Source organism: Triticum aestivum, chromosome 3D (assembly GCF_018294505.1).
Source record: "Triticum aestivum cultivar Chinese Spring chromosome 3D, IWGSC CS RefSeq v2.1, whole genome shotgun sequence".
NCBI lineage: Eukaryota > Viridiplantae > Streptophyta > Magnoliopsida > Poales > Poaceae > Triticum > Triticum aestivum.
The window spans coordinates 26,160,657-26,171,263 of NC_057802.1; the positions used below are offsets into that span (position 1 = coordinate 26,160,657).

The 10,607-nt window shown below is 45.6% G+C and overlaps 2 protein-coding genes across 2 annotated transcripts; both read right to left on the minus strand.

The window, feature by feature from the left end:
* Positions 1 to 753: 753 nt before the first annotated feature.
* On the minus strand, positions 754 to 5,538 carry LOC123076079 (uncharacterized). Its single transcript, XM_044498515.1, has 5 exons — positions 5,482 to 5,538; positions 4,706 to 5,440; positions 3,465 to 3,560; positions 3,252 to 3,384; positions 754 to 3,169 (listed from the first exon to the last, which is right to left on the minus strand). Exons 1-4 carry the CDS (start codon positions 5,536 to 5,538, stop codon positions 3,373 to 3,375), a joined length of 900 nt encoding a protein of 299 aa, XP_044354450.1. The 3' UTR covers positions 754 to 3,169; positions 3,252 to 3,372.
* Positions 5,539 to 5,835: 297 nt separating this feature from the next.
* Positions 5,836 to 8,243, minus strand: LOC123077046 (uncharacterized protein At2g39795, mitochondrial). The gene is made up of 3 exons (XM_044499248.1): positions 7,917 to 8,243; positions 6,395 to 6,765; positions 5,836 to 6,299 (listed from the first exon to the last, which is right to left on the minus strand). Exons 1-3 carry the CDS (start codon positions 8,199 to 8,201, stop codon positions 6,143 to 6,145), a joined length of 813 nt encoding a protein of 270 aa, XP_044355183.1. The 5' UTR covers positions 8,202 to 8,243; the 3' UTR covers positions 5,836 to 6,142.
* Positions 8,244 to 10,607: the final 2,364 nt, after the last annotated feature.

A 10,607-nucleotide genomic window follows, 5' to 3' on the forward strand; every position in this document is an offset into this window, starting at 1 on the left:
CGCTGCAGCGACCATCCCTCTAAGCCCTGCCGCAGCAGAGAAGAACTCCCTAACGATAGATAATAGGGCAATGGTTTTCCCCTAAGATAGATGGTGGGGTTGTCATCTCCGACGAGGTCCGACGTGAAAGGAATGAAAGGAGGAAGAAGGTGACTGACACGAGAGAAATTTCAGGTACATGATGCATAGCAAAGCAGGAAAAAAAACATATTTCTTCATATTCGAAATCCAAGAAAGTTTTGCGCATTTATGCAACCTACTTTCTATATATGTTGTTACGTGTATGGATATTCTTAGCCTCACGATATGTTTTTGGCCAACCCATATGAGCCCCCGATTAGGCCCCCTTCGCACCGTTAGATCGCAGCATCCGCCAACGAAAAACGAAAAGTTTTGCACATCTCTCCCCACCGCACGCTCGCACAAGAAACCCAGCGCCTGATGGCCTTCAAGGAGGAAACTGCTGGAACCCCACTCATGCCACTACCACGATCAAAGCTCGCTTACATACGATTTTATGCTGCAGATCTGATCCGTCTTTGGTACTACAGAGCCAAAACAAAGCAAGACAAGGAGGACCTCAAGTTTTGGGGCAATCTAGTAGCAACATAGTCTACGGCTGGCCTCTAGTTCTCTTTCTTCTTGTTCTTCTTCTGTCTAAACAACTCCTTTTCTGCCGGTTTTTCCTTGTGGTTTTGCACTAAAGTGCACCCCACAAGCCCCATGTTTGTATGTTACTCAGGCTGCAGCCTGCTTTGAAATATAAAGGTGGCTCGAGCCCCTTTCTTTTTCAAACCACGATCAAAGCTTGTACCGCATGTCGTCGCAGCATTACTAGCCCCTCAAGGTACTAGTTGGCCTCACATCAACGTCTTGCAACATCCTAACACCGCTTGCAGCAATGTGTCCTCTTGCTCGTAGCATCGCCGACATCCCTTGCAACACTACAACCTCTCGCTCATAGCATCATTGAGGCCGCGTGCATCCTCTCGCTCCGCGTCGACAAATTACTACCAATCGCTCGCAGTCCGGCAAGCAACCATTTGCAGCATCGACAACAACCGTGAATTCTTATATCAGGTCAAGTCGTTCTGACATTCATGGGAAGGACGAGATGAACAACGGCACGTGGCAAGCACACAACCTAACCGGCGCATCAAGCAGCACGTGGCAAGCACACAACCCAACCAGCGTACCGCTCTTAATCGGTCGTCCAATGTGCATCGTTTTCCTATCTCCGGGATTCATTCATACGCTTGATGTGCATCGTCGTTTCCTATCTCCAAGATTGATAACAAATCGTGGGCACAATGTTTTCCAACCGGTTTCTATCATACCTCCAGGATTTAACTGCGCTCTGACCGATAGCCCGATGTAAGTCGTTTTCCCCCTCAAATTCATTACAAATCGTAAAATTCATGCAGAACAGCGACTGCAGGAAAGAAGTGCACATTTTGTAGTAGAGTAAAAATCGCCACCCTACTGAATTCATTACAAAACCGTAGGATTCATGCAGAGCAGCCCCTCCAAGAAAGAAGTGAACATTTTGTAGTAGAATAAAAATCACCCAGGTACAAGATTTGATCACAAAAAAAAATGCCTGATTTGGTGACGTATTGTACTCCCTCGCTTGAATGGATATATAACTAGCACTGCAATGAGTCTAGATATTTCCATTTGAGCGACAAGTACTATTGATCGGAGGGAGTATAAGCCCATTTTTTGCATTGGTTCTTCCAAAACTGGCATAGACAAACCGTATTATCGCATTATAACAATACACAGATTTTTGTACTGGTTCTCTCATGGATTGTGGAACACAAAGTTAAGCAGAAAAACAAATAAGAGTAACGCTCAGCTGCACGGTTTCAATGCTTAAGTTGCATGAAATTTATGATTCCATTGGATAAAAACACAATTATCGGGATAAAAAGCTTGCAAAATACTGAATTTTGTCAGTTAGAATCAGAGAACAGAGCAGAGTGCGAAAGCAATCACGCTAGAATATCACTATTCATACAAGAGAAAAAAGAAAGAAAAAAGCCTGAGTAGGAAGAGCACAACTGTTGGCCCTACCGAGCCAAAGAAAGAGCTACAGAGCTGATCCCTGGGGCCTCGGTAGCCTGAAGAATTTGCCAAGTAGAAGCCCAAGAAAGATGGAGAAATGAAAATATTCTTCTGCGCTTCACCTGCCCTGTGAAACCATCTCCTCTCGGGCACAAATCACCATCAGTATTTTTTTCAAGAGACAACGTGCATGAAGAATGGCTTTAATCCTGTTCCTTTTCGATTGAATATAAAAAAGAAGAAGGGAAGATGCTACTATCTATGGAAAAGGAAATGCAAAACCATGCATGCAAAATTAGACCATATCAAAACAATCAAGTAACTCATCGATAGGAATTACAACTAAGTTGTGTGCAAGTGCACTACTTGGCTTTCGTCAGATCATAACTTTGATCAACCAACTTGGCATAGGTAAATGTTCATGATATACCCCTACTAACCCTCTAACGGTGGAGGTTATTAAGCACATGAGCTACTACATATCCTGATTAATGTTCTTAGCCCATGTCAATGTGATGCACTGCACATGATACTTACTTCTCACCTACATCTCCCTACATTGCTGCTACTGATGTATCTGTCACCTACGTACATCAATCCGAAAACAGAGACACTATATTGCAAGGGATCCATCCAACTAATACACCAGATTATCAGTGACTCAATGATAATATTTAATTTGCTCATCATGTCATCTACTACCCTAGTCAAACTTCATCATGCAGTAACAGCAAACATACAATCAAGCAGGCATTTATCATACTCCCGACTCCCGAGGCAAACTTGTCATATCCTTTAATTCAGAAACCGATAACTAGTCAACACAAGCCAAAATAAGCAGTGCAGGAGAAGGATCGGAGTGCCAGGAGATATATAACTACAAAATTCGTATGCTGCCACGACATAACTTATCCAAGAATTAATGCTTCCACATGACTACCGCATTCACTTTGATGACCTCACGAATTCCTTAAACTTACCCAACCAGAAGATTCTCCCAATGACTCCTTTGTTCCTCACCACCTGATCCAGAAAGACGGAGTTGATGAAAGCAACTCCACGCAGCTCCAAATACCTCTTGGATAGCATCTGCAACGGCTCACTGTACCAAACAGCAAACAAGTTGTCATCAGCTACAGCCCATACTATATATTCAAATAAAAAAGTCAAGTTAAGATTGTTACTTTGATTCTGGGCCCTCGAAAGAAACAGTATATTCCTCTTGGTCATCATCTCCCGTTATCGACCTCATGTACAACGTGTTTACCCCTATCTCATTTGGATAGGCAGTGCACTTGAACATGCTTAAAGCATTACCTTTTGAGATAGTCACGGTGAGAGCAAAGGTGGCATCAGGACTCATTATACTCATACTCTGCTGGCACCGAAACCAGTACCTCGATCTCCTCGTCATGAAAATTCCTGGTGAAGGTTAGGCCGGCGGATCCCTTGTCGCCCATCTCGAATGGGAATTCTGTGAGAATATTGTCGACCTGTTTGCAAATAAAAGGTTATAAAATCTTATAGATATATTCCCTACGAATAAGATGTGAAACCGAATGATAACTTTTGAAACCAGTAGATGCTTATCAGAATCTTACAGATCTATTCCCTAAGATGTGAAACCACATGATAACTTTGGACATCAGTAAATGCTTATCAGAATCTTACAAATCTATTCCCTAAGATGTGAAATCCATGCTCTCACAATCAGTACATACTCCATCCAAAGAAACAAACCAGCGTATGGTACTTTGGATATCAAGTACAGTAGTATACACTCCATAAAATTAAGCAGTATATACCGCCTAAAATAGCAGTATATACTGTTAAAAAAAGCAGTCAACAGTTAACACCTTCAAATAAAGCAATATATACTACATATAAAACAAAACACTCACAATCCTCTAATCTCCTAAATCCAAGCAGATTTGGAGAGTCGATCTAGTAAAACTGGGCGACATCAAAGTGTAGCGAGATGGAGATACCTTATTATTTTATTTTGGGCATTAAAGCATTTCTACATGCGGCCAAACGGATTCTTCCCAATTGATATCCATATCCCCCACTGGGAGAGAAAATACTTCTAGTCTGGAGGGTGCTTTTACTATATGATATTTCACTATACGAGATTCTACATGCGGCCTAACGTATTCTTCCCAATCTACATTTTAGTATTGTTGCTTTTACTATATGAGATTTCGCTTTTGGAGAATGGTGCAAAGTGGATTTAGTTGTATTTTCTTACTGCGGAGCAGTATAATCAAAAGAATGGGGAAATACTTGTTCTGTTTTTCAACTCCTGATGGTCCAAAATTTCTCAGATGTTAGTGTTTAATGTAGTCTCTAATTGTTCTCAGTTAAATATTATCAAGCAAGCCTAACTTATGTTGCTATGCATGGATTCAAAACATGTAGATTCCTAATGACGAACCACGCCTGATTCGATCTCCAGAAATATACTTGGTGTCATGTGGAGCTTGCTGAAGATATACTCTTTTCTTGCAGTCCATCCTTTCTAGCATTTAAACTTTGTTGATGATTAAAAGCAGTTGCATAGTCTAGTTTGCTTGGTCAGCGTGCACATGTCTATTTAGATGCAAAATTTGCATACGACCTATACCGAAAATCATCATACCTTACGGTGATCATCAGATCTCAAGGCTGACTCAAGCTCGCTGTTGATGATGCGGATAAGATCCGAGTCATCGCCGCTGGAGGCGCCACTGGAGTTGGTTAACGGGTAATCATCAGACAGGGCGACGAGGGCGGCGCGGAAGGCAGCTTCAGCTGCACCAATGGCTGACGCCGACGCGCGGAAGTGGCACAGCGCGGAATCGCCCGGCGTCTCAGAGGCACGCAGCATGGATGCGGCAGCGTCGAGGTAGCTCGACCCCGCTTCCCGGAGGTTGCTGGAGGTCGCGCCGCGGAGCATGCTCGATGCCCGCAGCACAGACAAGGAACCCTCGATCAGGTCAGAGGTAGCGGCGCGGACGTTGAGGTTGATTCCCTCCCGGGAGGCGCCCGAGGCGGAGGCGCGGGCGAGCGCCGGGGCGGCCAGATCGTAGAAGTACTGCGCGGCGCGGATCTCGCCCTCGGCAGCGCCGATCGTCAGGGTGGCGCGGTCGAAGACGTTGGACCACGCGCGGCGCGCGCGGCGTCCAGAGAGGCGGCGGCGTTGATGATGGTGGGGGAGGGCGCGGAGGCGTGTCGGGCGCCGGAGATGAGCCCCATGGCTCCCCGGCGAGCCGCGGCGAAGAGGGACATGGCGGTGGGAGGCGGCGTCGGCACTCGCGGGAGCGGAAGGGGAGGGGATCGAGGGAAGGGGAGAGAAATGGGAGGAGGCCCACGCGCCAGGCACCGGAGACTTATGCTGGTTCGTAGAATATAGAACAATTAGCTTACCTTTGTCACTTGAATCAAGTTCAATTTCGTCCAGGTGGCTATGATCGCTGAACTAGACCACACCATCCCCCGCGCTCGATCACCTTGCTCGCTTCTTTTCCGGGCCAAAGTTTTTGCAAACACAATCTCACTTTTTTTTCTCCAGCGAATTCATTTCGATCTCACTATTCAAAGTAACACAAAACTAATGAATCACACATATATTTTTTTTTTTTTGCTTTGCTACACCAAATCCTCCACCGAATTCATTTCGATTTCACAAATTAAAAGCAACACAAACACACAATCTAGTATCTCTTCTTTTCCTTTTCCCACAACAACACCATCCAGCTTAAACTGACCAGGGGAGCAAACTCTCTTCCATCATCTAACAACAGTCATTACCGGATATATTTAAGCATAAAAGTATCAGAAACACAGCTTGTATTAAGCTCAGGAAGTCTTGTTTCATCGCTACTAGTAACCACCTTCCTACAGGATTTTCACCGGCCAGCTCCAGAAGAACACAAATGGAACTCACTCTGCCTAGCTAGCTGCTGATACAGGACTACAGATACACTTCAAACTACTGGTTTTGCAGGGTTCTTAGTGCTCTTGCTACGCGTGCTAGAAGGCTACACTACCAAATTTTGCTGTCGAGTCACGGGGCAAGGCCATCTGTTCAACGTCACTACTGAACCAAACCCTTGAGCTTGGTCATCCACCGGACGTACTCCTTGGTCTGCTTGGTAATCATGTAATCGTGCATGAAGTTGGTGGTCGTCAGCGTCACACCTCGTACCTCCAGGAACTTGAACAGGCCCTTCTGCACGTTCGGAGGAAGCTCGCTGCAGCAGAAAAAAAGGAGTGAAGCGATCAGCAATGGGCAGTCATAAGATGCCATGGTGCGAGAAAGAGCGAGGATGTGAACCAGTATGCTTACGTGAACTCAGGGCCCTCAAAGGGGAATTTCTCTGAATCAGACTCTGTTTTCTCTGCTATCATCATGTCGTCAATGGTGATCTCCTCGTGGAAGGCTGTGCAGGTGAACTCGAGGTTCGGGCCAGATTCCTTGGAGACTATCACCTTCATAGAAAGGCTACTTTCTTGGCCGTCCTCATCTTCATCGTCATCGTCCTTGGCAGCATCCTCATCATCGCCCTCGTCATCTTCATCAAACTCAGGATCCCCTTCCACGTTAGGCATGCTGACAATGACCTCAATCTTCTCATCCTTGTAGTCCCTTTTCAGAATAACCACGCTCATCCCATCTTCATCAACCATTTCAAAGGGGAAGTCTTCTGGAGTAGGTTCCTGTCAAAAGAATGGCAAATGAATTGAGCTAAACAGCATAAATATTTGCAAGATCAAAAACTGATGTTAAGCCAACATGTGAATTGTACAGCTACATCTTGCAGAAGTAGCACCTATCCAGTCATATCAGGATTTCCAGGCAATAACTAATGAATATAAATGTCAGTATGCATATTGCTCTCACGCCATTGTGAATCCAAAGTAATTAAAACTGCAAACCAAGCCCTTAAAAACTCAATCACAGGTTTCACTCATTCAAATCCAAGCTCTGTAAAATCATTAGAATGATCAGTGAACTCATATCAGCTGAATGGTCACAGCTGCTCAGAGAAACAGCAGCCCAAATATTCAGATTCATTTTTAGCACAATACCACCAGAAGCAACATAAAACCAAGCTAAACTGTAATATAAAAACAGATGGTTGCGCACCTTACATGCTGGCAAGTTTCATTGATGAATATGCATAAGAATCAACACGAAACCGAGCTAAATCATAGTACATATGTGACATGCATGCAAAGAAGCACTGGCAGTCTGACTAACTGTGACATGCTTACTTAATCATATCTATTGTGCATGGCAAATAAGCAATAAAGATGAAAACTCTCAACACTGGCAATGCAGTGGTAAATTAGCAACGCACGGTCCTACCAAAAAAGTACTAGTAAACACCTTAACACAATTCCAAGAAAAATATCAGTTAGAAACGTCTCCCCGATAACAAATCTCCCTCTCATTCAGGCAGGTAAATGTCAGACAGACCGATATTCAGTAGAACACATTAGAACACAGGAAATCGAGCTAAATCACAGCAGAAGCACTATCGTGCCTACTTACCATCATATCTAAGCATCTCAAATAATTAAGAATTCACCCTTAGAGTTGGGTAACTCCTGGTATACTGTCAATGATGTGGTAAATTAGCCAAGCACAGTCCATTCCTACCGAACAACTAAACACCTATAACCCAGAGTCATCATCCACGCAAGACGCAAGGTACCACCGTAACCCCGCGCAAAAGTTCAGTAGAAGCGTATCCCTCTCTAATTCCGGCAAGGATTCCTCTACCGCGCACCAAAAAAATCGACCGTACAACGCGACCGCTTAAAGCAGGGACCGTCCCGTGTCAGTGTCTCGCACTCTCCCTCACCTGCCCGTCGGTGGCGAGGTACTGCTCGGCCTCCCGGATCTCGACGTCGATGGCGGCGGGGAGGCCCCCGGCGCCGGCGCCCTTCTTGTTCCTCTTCTTGACCTTGCTCTCCATCATGACCGGCGCGGAGTTGGCCGACCCCTGCGCCGCTGCCGCGCGCAGAGGAGCCGCGAGCGCGCGCCGGGCCGGGGCCGCCCACGCCACCACGAGCCCGCCGCGGGAGGCGGGAGGGGCGGAGCAGAGGAGTGCTGTGGTGGTGGAGGAGGCGGAAACGAAGGAGGCCATGGCGGAGTGGGAGGGGGGAGAAGGGAATGGGGGAGGGGATAAGGCGAGGAAGGGTTTTGGGTTTGGATTAAGACGAGAGAGCGGTACGCCGCCGTTGGGTGTGTGTGTGGCCCGCACGTCAGTGACAGCAGAAGCTCTGTTTTTTTTTAACTTTTTCCCTAGGAGGGAAGTGCACAATAGGTCCTTGAACTATCTCAAGGATGTCATATAGGTCCTCAAAGTATGAAAATCGTCACTCAAGTCCTCGAAGTATAGTAAATGTGTCATGCTAGGTAAGTCTAGGTCCACAAACTATTTTGATATTGAACTGATTCTGGACATGGATGAAAGACTTATTACATTTTTAAGAATCTAGATGATGATTTGTATAATTCGAGGACATACGTAACACCCCTGGAATAGTTCAGGGACCTACAATACACTTCGCACTTTTCCTAATATAAAATGTTTATAACTGGATAAGTACCGGCCTACATTGAGTGAGCACGCAAAGGCATCCAGAGGTGGCCAGTGGTTGCATGTAAAAACAAGAGGGCAGGTGTACACGACACGAGACATGTGAAATTTCGGAGCCTACGCGGGAGAAAAGATAAGCACGATGACAATATCATTGGGATAAGGAGACAGCCTGAGACGGCAAAAAAAGACACCACGCACAGCGACGGTGCTCGTACGCTGCACCACCGAGCTAGTGTCAGGGTTTCTATTGCCTCCTGTCGCCGCCGTCGTCGGTCTACCTCATCTCCTGCAGTCTTAAGACCACAGAGGCGCGGCGGATATCAGCCTTTGCAGGCAGGAGGGTTCCTTCCTTTAATATTTTTTTAGTTTATTAGGGTTTGTGTCCTGCTCTCTGTAGATGGAATAAGATCCTCCCCGCCTAGCCCCCGTTCTGGTGGTGTCTTTACCATCATCGAATGGTGTGTGAAGGTTTGTCTCTGGCCGATCTCGTGGATTTGGTCAGTGTTTGTCTTCGCTCGTCTGTGTTTATGTGTCTAGAGGTTGGAATCTTTCGATCTACGCTTCTCGTCATCGGTGGCGGTTGCTGTTCTGATACGCTGGTCCTATATATAGGGCCTTGGCACGACGACTTTCCGACTGTCTGCTACAACAAGGTCTACCCGGTTCCGACGAGGGAGGGGTGATGATGGCGGCGCATCTTCGGCTCGCTCTAGCGCTTGTAGTCGTCACTAGGTGTGTCTGCGGACCTGGATGTACTTTTTACTTTTTGTGTTCTTTGTACTACCTTGATAGTTGATCAATAGATCGAAAGTTTTTCTCGCTATCATGGGGATAAATTTATGATCTGGAGAACAAAAATGATGTTTTCAAGCTCGACCATTCGGCCGATTCAAATTCCATTTTTTCGATTTACAGTCCATTCTCTATGTTGGTTTCACTGACAAGACATAATTTCTATTTTTCTGTGTTTTATTTTATTTTTTAGGGGGGAAAACAAGCATGTTCATGTTACCAACGAAACGTTGTTCTAGATGACGGCGACAAAATGTTTTCTAGCTTAACCATTTTTCTAATTCACAGTTTATTTTACGGCTGTGAAGGCAATGCCCCTATATAAAGCTCCGGGTCCGGATGGCTTCATCAAACGTTTTTATGCTTCCTGTTGGCATATAATCAATGAGGACCTCCGGAGAGCTATGGACGCGTTCTACCGCAGGGATATGAGGGGTTTGCATGCAATAAACAAGGCAACTGCCACATTACTTCCCAAGATGGATGGCGCAATTGATCTAAAGGATTTCAGGCCAATGAGCCTAGTGCACAAAGCCATCAAATTTTTTGACAAGGTCCTCGGATAGACTGGCGGAAAGATCTACCAAAACTCGTGGGAATGCACCAAAGCACATTTGTGAGAGGAAGACTGCTACATGAAAACTTCATGCTTGTCCAAGTTACGGCACGCAAGTTGCATGCCCTCAAAGAACCTTCAGTCATGCTCAAGTTGGACATCACCAAAGCGTTTAATTCGGTACAAATGGCCGTTGAGGTGTTGAGGAAGTTGGGCTTCGGTGCAAAGTGGCTAGCATGGATATATGGACTACTGGGAACTACCTCCACAAGGATATTGGTAAATGGAGTGTTAGGAAAGACGATCTTCAACTGCATAGGGTTACGCCAAGGCAATCCAATATCGCCAATGTTATTCATAATGGTCATGGAGCCGCTACAAAGGATGTTCAAGCTTGAGACAACACGAGGTCTCCTCTCTCCACTTGAGAGGAGAGGAATGAAGCAAAGGGTATCTATGTGGCAGATGACGTTATATTTTCATCAAGCCACATGATATTGAGTTGCGGACTTGCTCAAGAATATTGCACCTTTTCGGAGAAGCTTCGAGTCTCAAGGTAAACTTGCTGAAGAGCGTGTCCATTCCGATAAGTTGCTCCA

Excerpts from the sequence above, each read along its gene's own strand:
- LOC123076079 (XM_044498515.1), bottom strand. The coding sequence starts at position 5,538 with ATGGTGTGGTCTAGTTCAGCGATCATAGCCACCTGGACGAAATTGAAC. Across the intron at positions 5,441-5,481 it reads CGAAATTGAACTTGATTCAA|CATAAGTCTCCGGTGCCTGG; the intron begins GTGACAAAGGTA and ends TCTACGAACCAG. Across the intron at positions 3,561-4,705 it reads GATCTGATGATCACCGTAAG|GTCGACAATATTCTCACAGA; the intron begins GTATGATGATTT and ends ATTTGCAAACAG.
- LOC123077046 (XM_044499248.1), bottom strand. The coding sequence starts at position 8,201 with ATGGCCTCCTTCGTTTCCGCCTCCTCCACCACCACAGCACTCCTCTGC. Across the intron at positions 6,766-7,916 it reads ACCTCGCCACCGACGGGCAG|GAACCTACTCCAGAAGACTT; the intron begins GTGAGGGAGAGT and ends TTCTTTTGACAG. Across the intron at positions 6,300-6,394 it reads TTTGAGGGCCCTGAGTTCAC|CGAGCTTCCTCCGAACGTGC; the intron begins GTAAGCATACTG and ends TTTCTGCTGCAG.